Genomic DNA, 23,188 nt, shown 5'->3' on the forward strand with positions numbered 1-23,188 from the left:
CTTGACATGACTTATGACAATTATTTAAATAGCATTTAACATTATTACATATCTGGACACATATTCGTGACTCTGAAGTATTTAAAATAGTTTCAAGACATTTACTATTACATTATAATTTCATATTTGTATAAGAAAGAAAAATATATTATATCGTATTTAATGAACGCAAAGATATACTATAATATATATAAAGTGTACACTAAGGCGGACTCATTTACCCATAAAACGATTAACGATAAAACGGTAACGTCTACCTATCGAAAATAATATTTATAAACAGACATATCTACATTTATATTTTATTATAAGACAGACTTAATATTATTTGCAACCAGTGTAACTACCACTCAAATGTCAAGGGAACTCATTACTGACAGTATTTCATTATAAAATTTAAAATAATAAATATATGTACATGAATGTTATATGTATAATAACTGTCTCGTCGGTGTAGTAGCTTGTTATGAGGCCGAAGATCCGGAGGTCCTGGATTCAAATCTCAGGTCGGGCTATTAGAAAGTTATAGGGTTTTCTATTGAAAGATAGTCAGTAACTGCCCGGAGCCTGGAAGTTGGAAGTGTTTCCATTTCCATTACAGTCCCTTGCCTCGTAGAGCATGTAAAGCCGTTGGTCCGCGCCTGAATTCTTCCCCTTCGTACCGGATTTGCCGTCTCATCGGATGAGAGTGGGGAAGGGAGAATGCACCTGTGTCTGCACACACACTTGTTCACTATAATATGTCCTGCGTAGTGAGCTGGTCTCCCTTGGGGTTGGCCGCCGTGGTAATCGGTCACAACTTCATCATCATCACATGTATAACAGCTAAATCATACAACAGTGATGTTGATTATTAATTAAAAAAACTACTTAATTAAATTTGTTTAGGTCAAAATACAGACATTATGATCAATATATCAATGCTTTTTGTACTGAACCCCTTGAATATAAAATCTGTCAACACGAAATCCTTGATGTCCGTTGGCTCAAGTAATAAACTGACTATATTATAAACTACTCCACGGACATAAATACAGGGCAGGTGAAACTTTGCGGAAATTAATATATAATGTAATAACGATCGAAATTATTCAGAAAAATACACTAAGTTTGCAATGAGGCTGCTGTATAACTACCAGATACTTACTTTTATTTATTGTGCTGAAAATATACAACACTAAAATATTATTTATCCTTACGCATTAATAAACTTGAAATCAACGATAAATCATAACTTAGGTATAGTCATTATAAAATATCCTAAGTTGCGATAAAATCGATTATTCTTATTATTGCCACGTGACGTCTCCATTGCTGGGGCTGCGAGGCGTCGGCGATTCGATGTCGTTCGTCAACGAGCCTTCTCTACTGTCCTCGAAGTCCCTTATTTCTTGTGACGGTTGTCTACAGAATGGACAATGACCCTTCGTAACTACTTGTATTTCGTAGTCCTCCATATAGAACAACTGCAAATTCAATAGGTATTGTTACGTTCGACGCGCCCGTAATTACAATGTCAATTGCATTCATAAAAGAGTTTATTCATGGTTATTGCTTTATTACATCGATTGAAAAGGATACCGTTGAGTGGATTTAAATTTGTTTAATGGATGATGAGAAAGGACTTTAACTGAATCTTTCGGATAATCCATTAGCGCAAAAGATACTACGACTTTTTTCTATGAAAAGGATTGTCCCGAGCTTCATGACAAATGTACGAAGTATGTATGTAGTGGTTTGTGTTGCAGCCGAATGTCTGTGTGTGTTTCCTACATACCGATAATAATATCACTAAGGTGTTCTTTATTTATAATTATTCATTTTGGCTATCAAAATTATACACTAACAAATAAAAATGTTATTTCTGTCTAAGGTTATACAAAATGAATATTATAAACACGAAAGTTTGTATGTATGGATGTTTGTTATTCATTCACGCAAATACAAATTAATAGATTTAAATGATACATTACAATAATATAGTTTCTACATCAGAATAATATATAGGCTGTGTGAAAAATACTTGACAAGCAACCCCTATAACGTAAAAATAGTATGATCTTAATAAGTAATGATCAGCTCACGTGTATAAAAAGATTTGTGAAAATTATTTCGAATTACTGATTTTGGACGTACCAAGAACTGAAAAATTTTACCCCTATTAGGTAACTTAATATTTAAAGTTAATTACGTGTAACTTATTAGTATTTATGTAATATATGTTATGTTAATGATTTCTGTTAGGTTTTATAACAAAATTATTTCATTCAATCAAATTTATTTCAAATTCAATGTATTATTTATACAACGAGGGAACACTTTTAAATAGTCATTTTATAAGGTCACAAATTCGCTTAAATTAAATTCAATTAGCCTTTATAATTGATATATTTTACAATTACTTTGTGTCAATGTCACAAGATTGTCGAAGTTTTCAATATACGCTCAGGAAAATAAAATAAGTACTTACTTTTAAAATTATTACTATCGGCATCAATTAAATGTAGATATGATTTTTTAACTATCGACTCGCCCGGCTTTGCACGGGTGAAATGCTGGATACATAAATATACTAAATAATGTCTTTATATTCAATGCTCACAGCTTTTGACATTTGACAATACAAACCGCTATGTCTTGCGGTTTAATTCTTTAATATCTTCGAAAATATTCATTTAAATTACCTGTGTGGCCCATATTGATCTATATTAAATGCACAATGCATTTTAGGTACTTAATTGGATAAGGATTAATGCTGTATTGCATAAAATCGCTTCGTAAATAAGCTATCATTTGTCGTAAAAAGTAAAGGATAAGGAAATGGTTATTGTGAGTTATACCTAAGAGATTCAAAAACACATCAAATTCCATCGCGGATTTTTATATAAGGTGTACAATACTGTAGTACATTATTTTGATCTATCTCGTAGGGTTCAGCCAACATTTGCAATGTAAGCGTAAAAAATGTGTTTATTTACATCACATTTTACACTACATTAACAGCCTGTAAATGTCCCACTGCTGAGCTAAGGCCTCCTCTCCCTTTGAGGAGAAGGAGCATATTCCACCACGCTGCTCCAATGCGGGTTGGTGGAATCATCACATTAGAGTTTAAGGAAACGTGCTATAAGGTGTAAGGCAGGCGAATGTGTTGGCCAATTCGCAACTTCGACTCTCGATACCTTTACTATTTTCGGAAGTATCACTGCTCACACACACATGTGCGAGCCATATCATGCATTTAACATGTATATATATATGGGACAAAAAGAATCTGCCTAAAATGTAATATTGTTCTAAAATAGTTCTAAAATGTCTAGTATGTACTGTGTCGTAGTTAGAAACTCATTGTCTACGATACTATGTGGAGCTCCGAGCGTGATTCTATGCAAATGTCTGCCCATACGATTACCGTCTCCCACTTTAAAGTTTATTTCCAACACCGTTACACTTGGCGTCATCTCTTTACTCTATGACCGTTCCTCTTTTGCTTTAAAACAACAGTGAGATTCGTTAGTGAAGAATACGCTTATCTACGTATAATCCAGGGATGTTATAGAGCTCTGTGCCCGTTAGGGAAACAATCGAATATCCGAAATAAAAATCTATCAAAAACCGTAAACTAATCCAATAAAAAAATACTTTATTAAAATTTTGCAGTGTCATTAAGATCAAATAATAAGGTAAAATAGTAACCTTGTAATTATTTGTATTTCCCTTTTTCCAATTTCTAAACCTATATATTTTTTCGGTAACTGAAATTATCCGGATAATCCTAAATAATTGCCAACCCGTAACCATATCCGAATCCGAAAAAAATATTATACATATGTTCATTTACATTCATTTTCATATCTGAAATAATATTATATATAAATGTATTTATTTTTAATTTTATTTATTAATTAATGAATTATTTTATATATATTTATATTATCATCTATCCTTATCACCCTTGGTATTATTATCAAAATTTCGATAAAGGCAAAAAAACTCACTACTCGATGTCAGTTGACGGCCAGAGCACCTTAACATTCTGTTATTGATCTCTGGCAGGCAAGTGCTCTCCCACTTGAGTTGCATTGATTTTTCTTATGGTTTCCACTGTAAGTTCCTGGTGCTTAGTTCTTACCTCAGAATAACTTTAAGAACGACTTTTTATCACAGTACTCACATTAAATACTCCATCTCTCGCAGTTGTTAGTTTTTGCGAATTTGCCGCTTAAGTCCTAAATCTACTGTTGTCGTTTAAGGTTATTTAAAACGACCGACTCGCCATGTTTGAACTTTGATTTTATGTAAAATCTTTCGAATCAAATCTTTTCGTTCTTCTAAAATATTACACGAACAGTCCACGAACTGATTCATAAATTAAAATTATAATTATCAATTTTGTAAGAATTTCATAAGTCTATATGGCATTAATTTAACTTTACGAAGTAGGTTACCATGTCAAAATATGGTACGCAGCTTATTATTGAAACAACACAACAGCAAACGTGGACAGGTATTATTCTGCCTTCAAAGGTGTCAACGGTACGTGCCAATATGTTTCCAACAAAGATTTATAAATAGACTACTTTGAAAGAGCTTTTACATTGTCTTTTATAAATTATTTTTTCTACTCTTCAAAGGATTATGTACGGTTCTTTTAAATTTATTATAAGCCTTTTTTATATGTCCGTAATATGCCCCGGGATGGCTTAAATGTATATGTTATATGTATGTATTTTATTTTAATACAAAAATAAAAGAAAAATCTTAATCGGTAATTTAAAATAATATATCTATAATATTTTACTTTCATGAAAATGTGAAACGTAACCACGTTACATTCGAGAATAAAAGAAACACACACTATGAGCTACGTACCTCAAAGACAGTTGGTATCATGAGCGTAATTTAACCGTAAGTAAATAAAAAAAATTGAAATTGTGTGAAAGATTAATTTATTTAAAATTAAGTACTTTTTAAAACGTATAGGATCAGTCCAGCATCAGTCCCGGACTAGTCCAGATACTCCTTCATTCCTTTCCCCAATAAATTAACATTAATGATTTGAAAATAAAATGGAACATCAAACCTTTAAACTCGCACTGAATATTAAAAGTACTGAACTTTCTCCACGAATTCGCGTCGCACTTGAACCGGTTTTAATTATATGAACTTTCTTAGAATCTCATCACCTCTTTAAAAATTTGGGTTTTAAAAATGTTTATTTAATCAAAATAAGATTAAATTTGCACAAATTCGTTATTCCATGACTTATAATCAATGACACTAAGTGCCCATATCAGTCCATGTCAAATAATTTCTCCACAAGATACAAACTTAGGTAGCAAACCTAATTTTGTATCAAGTTGCATTTTGTTCCATCCTATTCGCTTGTAATATACTAATCTCCCTTTTATTAGTAAATTAAAATGAATGTTTGTATGATTGTCCTCTATGCGTTTCTAAATTTTTAGAAGCTTTGGTAAAATGTTTTTCGTACGCCAGCGACAGACCTGGCCTATAAAAAGGATATCATTCCGAAATAATTAGATAATTTTCTTAAAAGTTTGAATGCAATTGTATTTTGACTCGCTGAGTACTAATATATTTAAATTGGTGTATATTTTATTTTCAAGGTCAAACTTAGAAAGAAAAATATATTTTTGTCCTTAATTTTGGTTATATATTCATTACTTAGAGGAAATTGTTTTTTTTTTTTTTTCAAAAGCTGTAGGCCATTAAATTACAAGGAAAACAGACATATAGGCTTTTTGAAACTACACACCGATAAATTTTATTTTTTTTCTATATTTGTCCATCATTATAAAAGTTTAATGTAGACCATAACTGAACGCGTGTATAGTATAGGTTTAAATATATTCATACAATGTGCAATGTTGCTAACGTAATTGTTCGTAGGTCACTAGGAAAGTTTTGAGATATCGTTAAACTATCAAATGCTTACAGATCAAACTATTACCAATGATAGCACGTCTTATACAGTAATGGATAACAATTAAAAAAAAAACAACTTACCTCCATTAATTTTTTGTGAATTTTTAAATGTGACAAGATGTCAGAGTTAACGCGTCGCGATTTTCGAGCAATTATTTTCTATAATTTCAAGCGAGGTTTGAATGTTTGTGATTGTGTCAGTGAATTAAAATTTGTATTGAATGAGAAAGCACCATCCCGTAGCTCAGTGTATCGGTGATACAAACAGTTCAAAAGAGGAGATTTTAACTTTTCTGACCATTCTCGATCTGGGCGATATCTGTTGAAAAAACTACTTGAGATAGATAGACATATTACTTATAAACAAATAGAGCAGCTCTTGAAGATTAGTGCACCATCAATTCATACTATTTTACACGACCATCTTCAAGTAAGAAAAGTTCGCACGTTATGGGTACCCCACTTGTTAACAGCGGCCGTGGTCGTGGTCTTCTTTGGTAAAAGGGGTATAATCAAGCGAATAACTCTTGATGAACAGAAGACTGTTACCGCTAAATGGTACACAGAAATTTGTTTGCCTCAACTGATTGAATCTCTCAAAAACTTCGGCCAAACTCACGCATTGACACTTGGCGGCTTCATCACGATAACCTGCACATCGCGCTCAATTAACTCAAGATTTTCTAAGTTAATCTGGATTAATTCTACTAGAGCACCCTACCTACAGCCCTGACCTTGCACCCTGTGACTTTGGTCTCTTCCCAATGATCAAGGATAAATTGAAAGATCACCGGTATTCCAATGATGAGCAATTAATTCGAGCATGGGATTTGGCATGTGAGGAAGTGTCTGAAGAAACGTGGAAGAAGATTTTTGTAGATTGGTTTCGTCGTACGGAGAAGTGTATTGCAGCCGATGGAAATTATTTTGAAAAAAAAAAAAGGTTAGTTATTGAATCTCAAAACTTTCCTAGTGACCTACGTATATCGTACGTTGACATGAAATTATTGTAATTGTACGATACTTCTCGCATGATCGCTGTCGTCACTGGAAACACGTTATTTTTTTATTCTAAAGTAACGCAAATGTTCTGTTTTATCTATTTCAATAGACAGACCTTAAAACCAATGTTCAAATTATTTTACGTAAATATTATTTTTTTCTATAGTTGCACCATGATGACGATGGAATGAATAACACTGTATCCTATTCAATTCTCTTTCATTAGAGTATTCTAGAACTTTTGTACCTAATTAGTTAACCACGAGTTACAGTGTGATTTTTTGTCTGAAAAACGGTAATTCTCCTTTTATTCGCTCACAGTATAATTTTTTTTTATGTGGGTGTACGTGGTGTTTTACATATGTGTATAGAAATCTTTGTGTTTGTGTAAATTCATATTTAATTTTCCTTTTCATTCAAATATTAAAGCTTATATAAATAAACTTACGGAAGAGGTAATTATAAAATAATCTATACAAATTTACGTTGATTAAACAGGGCAATAAGCATTGTAAACTTTTGCGTCCCAATCTGACGTTATAATTGTCAATAATTGTCCGTATCATGTATGTAATTAGATATGTAAAAAAAGGTAAAAGAAACACGTGTGGTTTATTATACATACGTTATGACAGGAGGGACAGGTGGTGACCGGCAGCTCGGGCAGCATGTTGCGGTAGTAGAGGGGTGGTAGCGGCGCGCGTCTCACCACCACCGTGCAGGCTGGGTTGAGTTGAAGAAGCGCGAGCCGACTACATTCTACAATACCTTCATCTTCCTGTCAAAATAATGTTTAATATGTATGAAAAACGAATTGACGATTGATATGGTAATTTGATTCCGAAACCGTTAAATAAATTGAATATCTACATATATGTATACTAACTAATTGGAAAATAAAATTATGCCATTTAAAAGGTGTTACGTATTACGATACCAGGCGATACTAGTTATCATAATTATGTTTTATTCATATATAATTGAAGATTTGGAGTTAACTCTTGAAGGCGCGCCCCTCTACTTGAATTTAGTATCGGCGCGCATTAGTATGAGTGAGTGAGTGACGTTCGTGGTTAACGATGTTTTCGTGTGCGTGAGACGATTAAAAGTAATGACAGCATAAAATACAAATGAGATTGTATTTGTTTAATTTATTAAAAATAAATTGATTTAACGTGGACGGGCTTGCGTTCGTGAGTGAATCTATCCTGGATGTATTCAAATGTAAATTGTTATAATTATTACCGTTTATATTACACTCGTGCAAGTATAATTTAACAAATAAAACTATGGTATTTTTTTTTTAAATAATGAAGTATAACTTACTCTTATAACAAGTTTTAACTATATACTACCATCAGTATCGATAGAAGCTGTCTACCTGCCCGTATGTGATAATTACATCTTACCGTATGCTGCCTTAAGGATTTTTTAACTAATTCAAATATATTTTTATAATTGAAACAAGACTTGTTATTTCAATTTCTTATTATAAATATACAGTGTCGAGGATTTATTTTATACGTGTATTTGCGCGTAGAAATATTTACGAGTTCAGACAGTAAGTCCATCTCATCGTAACTAGTTTTCAAGGTAACCAAAAGAATGGATATCTAAATGTCGAACATAAATAAACTGTTAAGAATGTGATTCTCAATTTATATTTTATATCATTTCTCGATCTTTCTTCTCTTTCTATATCTGTTTCTTTCTAAGGTTGCCTGGAAGAGATCGCTGTTTATCGATAAGGCCGTTTATTTACTGGTGTACAATAAAGAGTATTTTGATTTGATTTGATTTGATCTATGATTAATATAAAATAATGTGAATTCAGTCTAAATTAAATAAATACAAATTCTCTAAAATTTTTGTTTTTTTTTTATTTACACATAAAAATAATGGTCATAGGTTTTGTGCAAGTCCATTTGGATCGGTCACCTCTACTATTCCCAATACATTAGTAAATTTACCCCAAAACATGCAACATAAAATTTTAGATTTCGTGGTCGAAAGAGCATTTGTGCAATATAAGGGAATCTTTACACTTCTTTAATTTGCTAATATTTTTTATTTATAGTATAATTATTTTTTTTAGTATTATTCACTTTAATATCATAAGTTCATTGGTTATTTCAACTACACGTTTCATAGAAAAACGACTAACCTCCTCTACTTTATCCAGGAACGGGTCCGAATAGTCGATGTCGTGATTTATCCGTAGAATATCGGCACCTTCTGTTTGGTTTTTTTCGACTTCTGGTATGGGCATGCGTTCAATCAGGTCCATCGCCTCCACTTCGGTGATGCCCTCCGTGGGCTCGAATTGAACCAGCGGTAGAACCTCTAAAAGATTAATGTTTAATATTTTGTCAATGTGAACCACCAACGAATTGGTTAATTGGTTCGCCTTACGAACTTACCATGTGTAGCTAAAGAGTAAGCTAAATTGTGTCTACATCGTGGACACTGATTTGCGAGAGGTGGTACGTGCCGACGACATCGCCAGCACAACGGGACAACGTCTTCCTCCCCGCTGGTATCAGTAACGCCGCCGCTCTTTAGCATCAACAGTTCCACACCTTCCTAACAACCATAAATAACTAATGAGAGAGGATTTTTTGTAGTAGTTAAGACGTGAAGCTTTTTAAACTCTCAATACATCTGGCATCGCCACTCCACCTACCCCCCGTAATTAATTCCCAATTTATTTTGAATTTATTAATTCATTTTAATAATTAGAAATATTGTAACGAATTGTATGCTCTTTGATCTGTATCGCCATCTTATCTAAATCATTCGAATTAAATACAAGTAGTATTTGCGCCATCTACCGAATAATTTGGTAGATAATTAAATAGAGAAACGTTCAGAGATACAGAAAATGTAACACAGATGGCGGTACAAAGCAAGAACTGTTCGGATTTATAAATATCGACATACGGAAACGTGATAGTGAAATATGCAGTAATGATAAATAATATAAAAAATCGGCTTTCAATATATTCTGGCTAATTTTAGACCACCTCTTATGTGGTCGTCTATTAACAGGATTTATACATAATACATTTTATATATAATTTTCAGTTTATGTGCTCCGGATTTCACAATAAATATTAAATGGGATATAATAAATTGTCGTTGATAAGTTTACGTATGCTTAAATCTTTAAAATTACGCAACGGATTTTAATGCGTTATTTTAATAGATAATATAATATATTCGTGTAACGGGAAGGTTTATATTTATGATACATGCATAATATAGTAAAGAAACACTAATCCTTTTAAAATGTCTGCGAGATACATCAAAATAATGTAGTACAGTAATTTACACTTTAATAAGGTCTACAAAAAAGTCTGGAATGGTATATGACTATCTCTTAAGGTTAACCCACAATAATGATTTTTTATCCTTCACTTTTAGTGAGAAATAATGGCTTATTTAAGTAGCTTAAATGCATTATGCATTTCTTATAACCCAATACGGCCCTGAACTGTAAAGACATTCTATAGTATATTTAGTTGAATTGCACCCAAGCGAAGCCCGGGCGGGTCGCTAGTACCGAATATATCGTAGTACCTTACTCAAAGTAAAACGATGCCAAGCTAAGAGAATAAATCGGTACACTGTCAAAGTATATTTAAAATGACAGTTCTCGAACGTTAGCAAAACAGGCTCAAGGGACATAACATCTTAGTTCTTAAGGTTGGTGTTGTAGTGGAAATTTAATATATTACGGTTAATATTCATTACGCCATGCCAATCTATGGGCAGCACGGAGACCAAAAACCCTCAGACAAAATTTATTGTTTGTGTAGTGAGCATTATCGTGTTCACATAATACTGACAACGTACAAAGGATGTCGTGACAGTCGATTCAGCTAATTGTTTACAGAAAATAAGGACATTGCAGCGCATGCCGGTTATTAGTTGGACATATAATATATTAATATGAAAATATTTTACCTGGAATTTGGGTGGCACTTGCAGACCTAAAATTTTATCTAACATTTGCCGAGCCAGCGTATTGGCATTGAGGACTTTAGCTTGTTTAGCCAAACACAGATATAAGCAACTGATATTAGTGGAGGATAATTATTTCCAAATATTCGTATGCAAAAATAGTTTAAAATCCCACCGATTGTGAGTAGTGGGGTAAACTAACTCTCTCTTGTTTTTTAAGGAACCTTAACAGTCTGCAATGCCTATTTTCGTTCGAAAACTCGTGTAACCTATGTAGGTAACAGGAGGTAATCAGGAGGTTTGTGAATAAATTAATAACTTTTTTCATGTATCATTTTATAAAGATGCGGTATAATCGCATAATTAATATATAGATATCTGTGTTTATATGGTTTATATAACGTTACGGCCAAGTGAGAAGCTGCAACCGAAACGTTTTCTACTTTACAAAACATATAAATTACGAAATAAGTATGATACTGAACTTATGGGCAAATTAACGGGTAAAACTATTATTTCTTCATTAATAATTATCTTAATCGGATTTTAAAACCTTATCATCAAGTTGCAAAAGAGTAATGATGTAGTAATGATAAAGGATACAACATAGAGACACCAGAAGGTGGGTCTCCGTCAAGCAGCGCTAGGACGTAACGTGCTGCGTTGAGTAACGTCTCCGGCTGCGACAGAGAGAAAGGTTCGTGCACGCAGCGATGCACGGCGTCGTAGGCATGATAGATACGAGCCAGGCGGTCGTATTGCTTGTACTGGTGCAGCAGTTCATCGCGATCCCTGATAACATATTGATAAATGTTTAAACATAAAAAATAATAATATGACATAAGAACCAAGAATATTAATAAAATATTGCCTGTTTGCCTATCACATGATATCAATTAAACTTTGTATGAATATAATCCTGACATTTTAAGTATAATATGCGTTTTGAGAAGAATTGAGTACTTCCAAAGATATATACAACATTCTGGTTTGGTATCTACACTGATACGTTAAATATGTTTACATGAATAAAGAGATATAATGTAGTGTTTTATCGTATCGATTAGGATTAATATGATTTAATAGTTATGGAATACCCTTCCGCTGTCGCAGCCGAGTCGAGACACTGAGATGCGAGTAAGTGGTGCAAGTAGCCCGCGTCGCTGTAGCGTTCTTCAGTGACAGCGTTCCCCACTAGTACATTGAAGACGCGCATGGCAGTTGCAGTTTCGCCTGCCATATGGTACGCTGGAAAGGAAAATATCACCTCTAATTAAAACGTTATAGATAGATATTTGAACAGAGCGCTGTTGCCGATTAGTGCGTTCTTGAAGAAGTTTTTATTTTTATGACTTTTTGAATAAAGTTCAAGGTATTTTTATATTTGCCTTCGCCTTGATATTTTAAAATTTACGAGTGGTGGTCCAGCCTAAAATTATTATTGAAGAATACTCAACGTTCCATTTTGAAAACAGTTGAATCACCACTAACCGAACACTAAATTACATGGCCGTATAGGGTTAACGTTCGTGCCCTTCTGTTTCTTTATAAGTTGACGCACAAGTAATGCTTTGCATTGATCTAGTAACTCCTATATCCATTGTTCCACTATTCAAAACCTATCTTCCATGCTCATTGAGTTTGGTAAAGCGAGCGTAACATATTGTTAGCGCTGTAAGAAATATTAATCATTCCTTACATCGCCAATGCACCTTGGAAACTAAGATGTTATGTCCCTTGTGTCTATAGTTACACTGGCTCACTCACCCTTCAAAACGGAATACAACAATACTGAGTAAACTGCCTGGCGGTGGAATATCTAATAAATTGGTGGTATCTACCCACAGGGGCTCTCACAAATCGTAGGGATTTGTGTAAGCCCGTTGCGCAGGCAACAATGTAAACAATTATTTAAAAAAAAGTAATATTACTCTAAGTACCTTTCTGAGCTTCAACGAATTTTTTCTCTTGAGCCATACGATGAGCGTACGGCAAGTACACGTCCTGTTTGCAGTCGACGTGTTCACGAGCGAGGTTGAATGCTCGGGACCACTCGCCTGCTATAACGGCCAGTTGAGCGACTTTCCTGAAGGAGAATGTAATGAGTAAAATTTAAAAGTTAAAGTCGTGAGCAACCTTTCGGCCAAGAACTTTTTTTAATGTTACTGAGGAAAAATTTTTAAAATAATGTATATGGAGTTACACTTATTTAAATTTTGATTATTGTATCGAATAATCATTTACTAAATAGGCTTATACATATAATTAAAATGAATACCTTTCTATTGATAAACAAAGATAGATGATTTTCAAACTCACTTAAAATCTCCAAGTCTCTGGTAAACATCACCGGCAGTACCATATTCCCCAACAGCGACTAAGGCTTCAGCTATATGACGGAGAGATTCGCTTGAACCCTTATCCATCTTTCTCGCAAGCTCTATTAACCTATTCATCGAAAATAATTAGACGAATATTAATTCTGTATTATTTTGATAGGAAACAAAATTGTTAACATTAAGAGGCATATATTTAAAGAATTTAAATTGACATGGAAGAAAAAAGTTAAATAATAATAAACACAAGTTATTGCTTATAATGTTAGTAAAAATATGATATTCCGATTAATGTTTTGCAAATAAAAGTGAATCAATAATTTAAAATATATGTATATCGCCGCAAAATTGTAAATACCGTTAGATTATAATCTATCTCGCAAAATTGTTAACTGTAGAAAGATTGTGAACCATTATATAAATAGTAAACAATTTAACGCATTACTTTTCGGTAGATTATAATCTACCGAAGCTTATTAAAGTTAAATTATAAAAACTCTAAGCTAACCGAACCGATATATCATAAACTATCGAAATATTTGACATTTTATTTTGAGTTACTTAATCACCTTTCACAATATTTCGACAGTATACAATCTCGCGACATAGATTACAATCTAACGGTATTGACAATTCTACAGTACTATATATTTATATATATTTAAATTAATAATATTACACTTCTTGTATCTAACTCACATATCACGTCGTCCACTTTCAGCGAGCAGCTTCGCCGCCTTCTGGACGTCGCCCGCAGCGAGGTACATCTCAGCTGCGGCGCGCGGTTCGTTCACTCGGCGCGCCCACTCCGCACGTTGACGCGCGAGATTCGTTAACCCATCACCCTCACTGACGTACTCCTGTAAATATAACATTAATTGCTTTGCTATTTATAAATTTGCATTTATTAAATACATCTACAAAAAAATCTGCATTTATAAATAATAAAACGCATATTCATATTTAAATGACTTTTACAAAAGAAAAGCTATAATTGCATCAACATTTAATAAGTGGTTTATTATTATTAAATTTAATTTGAATTACAAGTGCGTGGTAAGGACTTCAATCGTAGTTATTAAATAATTAGTTAACGATAAATAAACCTATCAAAATATTTATGAGTCAAGTTAAAAAAATGTTTAAAATAAATATTATAAAGTAATTCAATTTACCGAAAAAATTAGTGCAAAGATAAAATAGCAGTATTTTTACCTGCGCTTTATTAAACATACGCAAATCGAGATAGAGGGCTAATGCACGGTCGTCCCTCGCCGCACTGTGGAATATGCGTGCAGCCTCCGTGTATCGTCCCAAGTGCGCGACAACCTCGCCCGCTATAACAGCATGCTTCTCCCCGTTTTCGATGCGCTCCTATAAAGATACAATATCGTAATCAAAATTCTATAAAATAAATTATAAACGTGCATTAATAAATATATATCGTCACCATGTAGTGAAAATTCGTATTTGAATTCCTAATTTTACTGAAAATAAAACTGTGTGCTAAAAAAGATTGCCGTCGTGTTTAACGGCGGTCTAAAAATTAAAATAGTGACCACCATTAGACTCTCAGAACTCGGAACGCTACAGGAGCTCGATAATTAAACTTAGCTTTTAATACAATTATTTAAGACGTGAGGGTATCATTATAATGATGATAATTAATACAATAACAATTATCATATGCCGAAAATCAAGTTATTGGATTTAATTATGTTACCTGCAATTGATCAATGAGTGTGAGGTAAGTAATGTTCTCGCTGCGCTGGAACGCTTTACGCGCCACTTCGAAGGATAACTCCTCCAATGCTGCAGTGCCGAGTCGCTCCCAATCTAAGGCCGTTACACCCAAGCAAGCTACTGCATACGCATCACTGATCGATATGGAAAAAAAAGTAAAATGTTTATCTAAAACTAAATTTGAGAAAATTTATATTTATACGAAGAAATATTAAGTGAAATCTATCACGTTCTAATCTTAAATTTCTTGCAAAATTGATTGTTTAACTTTTTGGCTAAGGATATTAAACTTTATCTAGTTACTTACTTGAACAATTTTTGTTGTATATATTGGTGCACGGCATGAGAAAGCGGTACATTTACAGTTTGCATAGAGTTGGCTTGTAAGCAAAATACACGGCCTCCCTAAAAAAAAATAAGCTCCATAAATGAAATTTGAAAATTCAAAACAACGAAGATATTACAAATATAATAAAGTTATAAAACCGTATATAAACTTAGCGTGAGAATGTACAATCAAGTCGTTAATCTATATGACATGAAAGTATTAATTATACGGTACATTGAATTGAGATTTAACCTAAAAAATAAAAAAATCTTGTAAGCATTGTACCTTTTGTAACTAAACACTTTGCTTGGAGTAGCGTGTTCACGTATTAGGATTATGTTCGAACATGGTATGTATTGTAAAAATAGGTCACTTTTTGGTTATTAGTCATCAGATATGTTAAATTAGACAATATTCTTATGTTAAAGACTATTATGGTAATGTTGTCACAATACCTGGAATCCTACAACAGAGCCGGTTAAAGGTTGAGTGGCGGCGGCGAAGTGAGCTGCTTTTATAGACAAAAGTCCACCGCCCGATAGACAAAGCAGTTCATCACACCAGGAATTCCAAGATACCGCTGTTACATTTTCTTCCTATAAATAAAACTAAATTAATATTTCAGTTTCATGGCAATATATATATATATATATAGGGTTATTGGTAATTCGACGTATTCCCGTTAGGAGGTGATAGGGGTGACTATTTGCGATAATTTTAACTCCCTTATGCATGATGCAAAAGTAATCCAATTTTGAGTTATCACGTTTTTTAGATTTTTTCAAAATAAGTCAAAATTGCAACTTCAAAAAGTTATTAAAAAAAAGTTTCGATTAAAATCTATTTTTTTCTTCTGATTTATAAAAACGATTAAACACAGGATATTTTTCAATTTTTAAACAATATTTATCGGTCCATATTTAAAAATGCGAGACGGAAAACGATATTATTTCAATATTTTTTTTTATTTTTTTCCCTCAAAACAAAAAAAAATCATCATGAAACTTGTTCTGCAGATTATTTTAAAAACATAATCGTTTAATTAGCTTTCCGAAAATGTATAAAAACTAGGAATTTATTTCAAAGCAACCGAAATAAAATGATCAGATAGGACGCTGGTGGAAATTCGTATTCGAAAATGACCGAATTCGTACTAAAGGTCGCTCTTTAAAATTCCCACAAAATTGATTTAAAATAATAACCAATGTAAAAAATCTTACTTATTTACTTAACTTACTTACTTAATACAAATTTAAAATTAAATTTAGATACATGAACAGTTCAGTAGCTAAGTTAGTGAAAGGTGTACAGGATGGGTTAGTGACGTCATCGCAGTGTTGCATCATTTTTGTTCAGACTGGCGCGCGTACAAGCATATTTCGGGAAAATGTATGTTTAGTGTAAAATGAATCACTACCTATCCTACTAATAAATGTGCTCTTTGTACAAGGTTATATATAATGATATTCAAATATTTCTATTACGTCTTTAAAATATCGTGAAAGGCCTTATATACATATATGTACAATACAATATAAACTATATATTAAAATTTACTCCTATATAGACTAGTTACTCAAGAATAGGAGTACAAACATTTTCTTTCACCAACACCGCATATGATGTGGATATCAAATGTACATTACATTACATATCAATATATGTAATAGATAAAAAATAATAGGTTTAGTTACGTATTTATAAGATAAACGAGAAAAAGGTTAATCAATAAGGGTAATTAGTTTCAATACTAAATAGAGGCGGATATGGCGAGAAGAATAGTACCGTATAAAGAAGTTCGCCATTCGTCAAGCTGTACACGCGGCAAACAGACGCCTCGTCGACAACCGCTAGACGACTGCGCGATGCATTCACGTCCAGGCAGCGGACGTTGCCGGGACTTTGCAGGATTACCTTAGCTACCCCGCTGGCTGGTTCCACTTGCCATATCTGAAAATGAACAGGATTAATCACTCAAGTTACATTAAATTGCATTCTTGCCATTATAGTTAGTAAAATATAAACAAATATATCAAAATATTGTTGTTTTTATTTCAATAATACATGTGTCTGAACACTTATACATTTTTTATTTATTTCAACTTCATTAAAATATAAGAGAAGAGTTATGTTTCGTAGTAAAACTCGGTTTTATATGGAATATCTAATAGTTTTAAAAATAAAGTTTTATTGGTACTATATACTTACTAATAAAACGTGCATACGTGCAATAAAATAAATCGATGTGTATTCGATTAAAGTATTCTATTCAAACTTGGCTCAAATTCCAATATAAGTTGATGAAGACTTCGTGCATATACCCAGACTAGCGACGTCACGGAGGCGGCCGTGAGGTCAGTAAATTCTATCAGTGCTTAAATTCACACCCCATCGACTACGTTCTGAGCCGAGGTGCGATCTCATAGGAGACACCCTCAGGACGAACGTCACTCTCGAGCCCAAAAGGGTTCACCTTAAGGCAGAGTCTTAACACTCGCCCCAACGTTCGGTGATGCTGTAAAGGCCAGTAGGGCCACCAGCAATACTCAATCAAGATACAAAAAAATTGTGCATATGACATAACTTATACAGGCTTCGAACTAACTTGATAATTATTATATTCTCAGACATTTAAATAAATCTCCATTATGATTTTAAATTAAAAATTCACTTGAAGTTCAACACTACCACATCATTTCTTACGCAAACTATATCGCCTAGTTAAATTTAAGTGTCAACGAAAATTCTGTGAGAGGATTACATCATCGATTTTCTTCATAAAATTAAATTTAAATGGAAGTCGCCTATATCAGTCCACTGGGCGATATATAGACATAAGATATAATAAAACAGAAAAACTGATGATGCTGAAACTGGGTATTTGAACGTTCAGTCTGACTGACAAATCATTTCACAAACTTCTAAAACTAGAAACTGTTGACCTATAATGAGTGTTCAATTCGTATTTTTCAGCAAATTAACTGTAATAAAACAAATTAAAAAGGTAGGCGGTCAGCAATGTGATAGCAAAGAGGCGTCACAGCCTATACACTGTAGTGGCCTAACTTGAGTATTATTATTAGTAGTGGCATAATTTAAGTATTAGAAGTTATATCCTTAGTGGCTATAATTATAAGTAATGTTGGTAGCACCAAGTAAATATTAAATTGGATAATTTAGACGAAAGCGAAATTCAACATCGATTCGATAGTTCTAGCCTAGCCAGTGTATTATCATTTCAGTAACTTATACAAAAAAATTGACAGCATTGTCAATATTCAGATAGATTACACTTTTTTTACATATTGCTCCAAATCAATAGTTATTCTGTAATAAAAATAAAAATTGTAATGTAATTCTCTGCTCACTTACTTGCCCATTAAACAATCCTAATAGCAAAACCTCTTCTAGTTGTAAAGTTGTTACTTTGACATAACGAATAGGAGCGGGAACTGTCCATGACTTGGGTAGCTTTGAACCAATCATCGAAAGCTTTGTATCCTGAAAAAATGTAGAAAAAACTGTTTCAGATATTTTATATTATAATATAAAATTAACTACTAAGGTAACAGATTCAAATATAATCATAAAATCTTTTTACAATAACTCAAGCTGAGGTGTTTAAATAAATAGAGAACCAAAGTAATAGATAAATAGCAAGTATAACTATAAATAAAATAAATGATTAAATTATTGAAATTAACGTTAAAAATATTGACGGAAATGAATTCTGCATAAATTCTGATGATAATAAAAAAATGGCTCTATATAAAGGAGAGATTTGAGGTTTTCGAAAAGATGACAGGAATTCAATTTTCCTCTTTGGTGTGAATGCAACGAATGTGAGACTCAATATATGAATAACACTAAATATAAATATATAAATAGATATATACATTTTATTTATCAATTAACTAAAAGAAAGTAACTTAAACATACTGAAGAATACAATGTCACAGATTTCCAGGGATATAAATTTACTTATACCATTAAGAGAAAACTAAGCAATTATTACCTGGCATATAAGTAAAGCTTCACTGGTAGCAACCAATAGTGAGCACTCATTCCTTTGTATTAGTTTTTCCTTAACTCTGTAGAGCATACCTTCCAAGTCTCCTTGTTCATACACCACTACTCGCTCCGGTAATTGCACCTTTGAATAAAACAATTTTATAAAACTATATACTATAATATGAATTTTATCATTTACTTGTAGTATTATTTTTATGAATAACGAAGAATAGTTAAAAATTTAACATTTAGATAATAATATACATTCAATGAAATGGTTACCTTTATTAGCTTAGGGTAATTATTAATAAAAAGACAATATCTTCTCCCTTGAAACATTATAACAGTATACTATTGAACCATGAGAATAGTTCTCTGCTGTACATATTGTAATTTAAAATTTAAAGCTAAGAATATGACAAACTTACTGCTAAACGATGTTTATAGATGGCTATTTTCTGCACTCTATCATGACACTTAATCCGAACTTTATTTCCAGAGGTTAAGTGTTGTATGATTATGTCCGTCATGTTCTCTCTGTAGGCATACCGTTCACGGTACAACCCATGTACTGTACTATATGCTACTTGATAACACCACAGGGTTCCATCTTGACAAGCTACTGCCTATAAAATGAAATAACCGTTAGTCATTATTTAATGAATTTATTAATACATTAATGATCAATTTTAATCCACTATATAATCTTTATTTTAATGAAAATAAATAAAATATTATTTTTTTTAAATAATGTAATGTATAGAAAATTATAATACCATGGAGTTTTGAGAATTTGAGGGTGCAACAGACCACACCCATTCAACAGGTGTAGAGACTATTAAAACCCCTTCAGAAGTCAGCACTGACCAACCTCCAATGCCGCCCACCAAAACTAAAGCACCAAGTGTTGTTATTGATAATGCTGATAGCTCTGGAAACATTATAGGATGTTATCGAACTTTACCATTAAAAATTAAAAATGCCAAAACCTTTTATGAAGTATAAATTTACCTATATTTCTTTCTTTTAAAACTTGTTGACCTTGAATATCATAAAAAGATAAAGTGTCATTCCAGTCAGTGACTAAGAGAGTTTGTTTTAAGAAAGTAACAGCCCACACTGCAGCATCTCGTATTATTTTCTGTATTTCTTCACCTAACTGTAATAAATATAGTATTTGAGTATTATATATTTTTTTTTTATACATTGGTGGACTGGGAATGGAGTCAACTAATGATAACACACTCTCGATAGATATTTGAACTGAAAGAAATATTTACCATTCCTCTTATTCGCAATCTACCTTCATCCTATCCTAGGGAATCCCAATCCTAGGGAACTAGGATTTCATGCCTGTATTTACACTGTTCACTCACCTTTCTAACCAGACCACAACAAAACTTTGCTGTTTGGTAGTAGAATATATGATGAGAGGGTGGTACATCTCCAGATGGGCTTGCACATAGCCCTACTAATAAGTAATGTAAATAAATAATTAAATATTAAAGATGGCTACCTTGTTGCGTAAGGATACTCCTCCATTTGCTAATCCTATAGCTAAATGTTGTCCTGTTGGAGACCATGCGCAGCTTGTAATACGACCATTGACCCTGTATTTTTGAACTGCTTTTACATCAGCTGACCAGAATGCAAAATCTGATAATGCACATGATGCCAAGTGATATGTCACTGGATTATAAGCTAAGCATTGAATTGCTTCATTGTGCCTGTAAAAAAATTTAAACATTAAACTTTAAAAATAATGCTTTCATTTGGTTTGAAATATCATTCTCCTGTTGAAACAGATGATATCCAAGATTATTGATAGTCAAGCACCTGCTTAAAGCCAACCCAACTTGAAAATGTTTTTACTGGTGAATAGGTTACTTTTCATAAATTCAAGTGTACGAAGAGCACATATGTTAGAATGATGAATATTCTATATACATATCACTGTATTTAGCTCTTACAAAACTAAGGATACTATTTTATCATCTATTTATATTAAATCAAGAACTACAGTTTTTTCCAATTTTATTTTTGAGCTTTCATAAGGCTCTTAGAAACATGAATTAACATTGCAGAGACAGAAACTTTTGTTTATTTTTTACTTCATACATATATTCATAGAATATTTGTCAGTGTTTTTATAAAAATAATCAATATCATTGTATATGTTAAAATATATCTCAAAGTTAGTAGTCTAACAGTTCATTTTTAATATGAATAAAGTTTCTATGCTGCAAAGTTACCATAAAGTAATACAGATATAGTACTATGATAATATCAAAAATATACAAACAGCATATGAAATATATATTTGCTGTATCATTTCCATTTAGTGATGTAAGTAATAAATCATAATAAATATCTAAACATTACTTACGAATATTTAAGAACACCCTCCATTTTAGATGTCCATATTATAACGTTTTTGTCAGCACTCCCACTAGCAAATTTCTTACCGTCATTACAGTATGCAACTGCATGAACGGCTCCTTTATGAGCTTGTAAAAGTTGAACTAGGGCTCCATCTCTAGGATCGTACACCATTACCTTCTCTCCTGCTCCAACTATTAATTGGGTCCCATCTGGACTAAAGCATATTGTATGAACACTAAAATAGATTCGAGTATTTTATTATTATTTTTAACTGGAATAATTACAGTTATATTGATACTTCTTTGTAATTATTAAGCAGTACAATTAATTTGTGCCTCAGCTATTTTATTAATAGATTTGGTATATTGAATACTAAAAAAAGTCTAAGCTTTTAAATAGACAATTTTTTTTTTCTTAATTTCGGCATTAAGAAATATAGTTTAATATATTTATTTAATATAAATAAATTATATGAGATCAACTTTAAAGCTAAGAATAAATTATATTTAAATGAAAAGTACCTTGAAAATTCAATTTTATCGGCTTCGTGAATTTTATTTACCCATTTCGGGATAGTCCTCATTTTGTAGTTTTTGCAGTAACTTTAAAGAAGACTTTTACAACTTGATATCAAAAAAAATCATCTAGTCACCTAACAATGAATATTTCGTTTACACAAACAAGCTATAAGCTTTAGCACGCTTAAATTATAAAATAATTTATTCAGTTGACAACGGTTACATGGAGAGTGTAAACAAACTTGTTTGTAGTATGTTTTTGATAAGAACATACATTTCCAATTCATAAGAAATAATTAACATTCATACACTAAAGTATACATTTTTTTGTATTAAGTAATTAATTTATAATTTAAATATATTTACTTTCAATTAAAGAATTCTAAAGTTTTAAGAAAGTAAATTTTAAATTTTGTGACATGCGTAATGTTGACGACAAGCGATACTTTTCCAGCAGGTACAGATTAGATAAAACGGATAAAACTATAGATTATAAAGTAATCTGTCCTAAAATCAGTACAACAGAGCCTTTAATCTAGGACTGCCACATAAAAATATAGATTATGTATAATTAGAAATATGAATATTCATCTAAAAGCTTTTGTTCTATTAGTCTAAGATAGCAGTTAAAAACGTTTAAAAAAAATTAAGAGGGTGAAGTTGTGGACAAATATTTGTTTGGAAGTTCGACAATTTTGTTAACCATCACCATTTCTGCCAGAAGACGTCCACTGCTGGACAAAGGCCTCCTTCAAAGATTGTTTCGTGGTAGGCACTCGAGAACTTTTCTGCCTCAACGGCCGTCAGTTCTACGAGTCGCTATTCTTTGGGCTTTGTCGGAAAATTTGGTTCGCCTGCGGATTTCGTTTCCAACCTCATTTTTAGACCTACTCGTTGAGAGACTGCTGAGCTCACCGAGCATGGTGCCGACTTCTATGTACTTGCCGTTGATGTTG

General features: G+C 32.4%; 1 protein-coding gene across 1 annotated transcript; it reads right to left on the reverse strand.

The window, feature by feature from the left end:
• Positions 1-903: 903 nt before the first annotated feature.
• On the reverse strand, positions 904-22,475 carry Oseg1 (Outer segment 1). Its single transcript, XM_064220462.1, has 23 exons — positions 22,236-22,475; positions 21,719-21,949; positions 20,849-21,059; positions 20,344-20,491; positions 20,109-20,263; positions 19,761-19,958; positions 19,337-19,474; positions 18,694-18,822; positions 17,107-17,271; positions 15,777-15,917; positions 15,301-15,398; positions 14,974-15,127; positions 14,466-14,624; positions 13,950-14,110; positions 13,234-13,362; positions 12,855-13,000; positions 12,012-12,162; positions 11,518-11,706; positions 10,918-11,026; positions 9,372-9,534; positions 9,116-9,294; positions 7,577-7,729; positions 904-1,466 (listed from the first exon to the last, which is right to left on the reverse strand). The coding sequence occupies exons 1-23, from the start codon at positions 22,295-22,297 to the stop codon at positions 1,290-1,292; spliced, it is 3,546 nt and encodes a 1,181-aa protein (XP_064076532.1). The 5' UTR covers positions 22,298-22,475; the 3' UTR covers positions 904-1,289.
• Between the last annotated feature and the right edge of the window lie 713 nt (positions 22,476-23,188).

Source organism: Vanessa tameamea, chromosome Z (assembly GCF_037043105.1).
Source record: "Vanessa tameamea isolate UH-Manoa-2023 chromosome Z, ilVanTame1 primary haplotype, whole genome shotgun sequence".
Taxonomy (NCBI): Eukaryota; Metazoa; Arthropoda; class Insecta; order Lepidoptera; family Nymphalidae; genus Vanessa; species Vanessa tameamea.

Excerpts from the sequence above, each read along its gene's own strand:
- Oseg1 (XM_064220462.1), bottom strand. The coding sequence starts at position 22,297 with ATGAGGACTATCCCGAAATGGGTAAATAAAATTCACGAAGCCGATAAA. Across the intron at positions 15,399-15,776 it reads GCTCTGTTGTAGGATTCCAG|GGAGGCCGTGTATTTTGCTT; the intron begins GTATTGTGACAA and ends ATTTTTTTTTAG. Across the intron at positions 13,363-13,949 it reads GAAAGTGGACGACGTGATAT|GTTAATAGAGCTTGCGAGAA; the intron begins GTGAGTTAGATA and ends TTCGATGAATAG.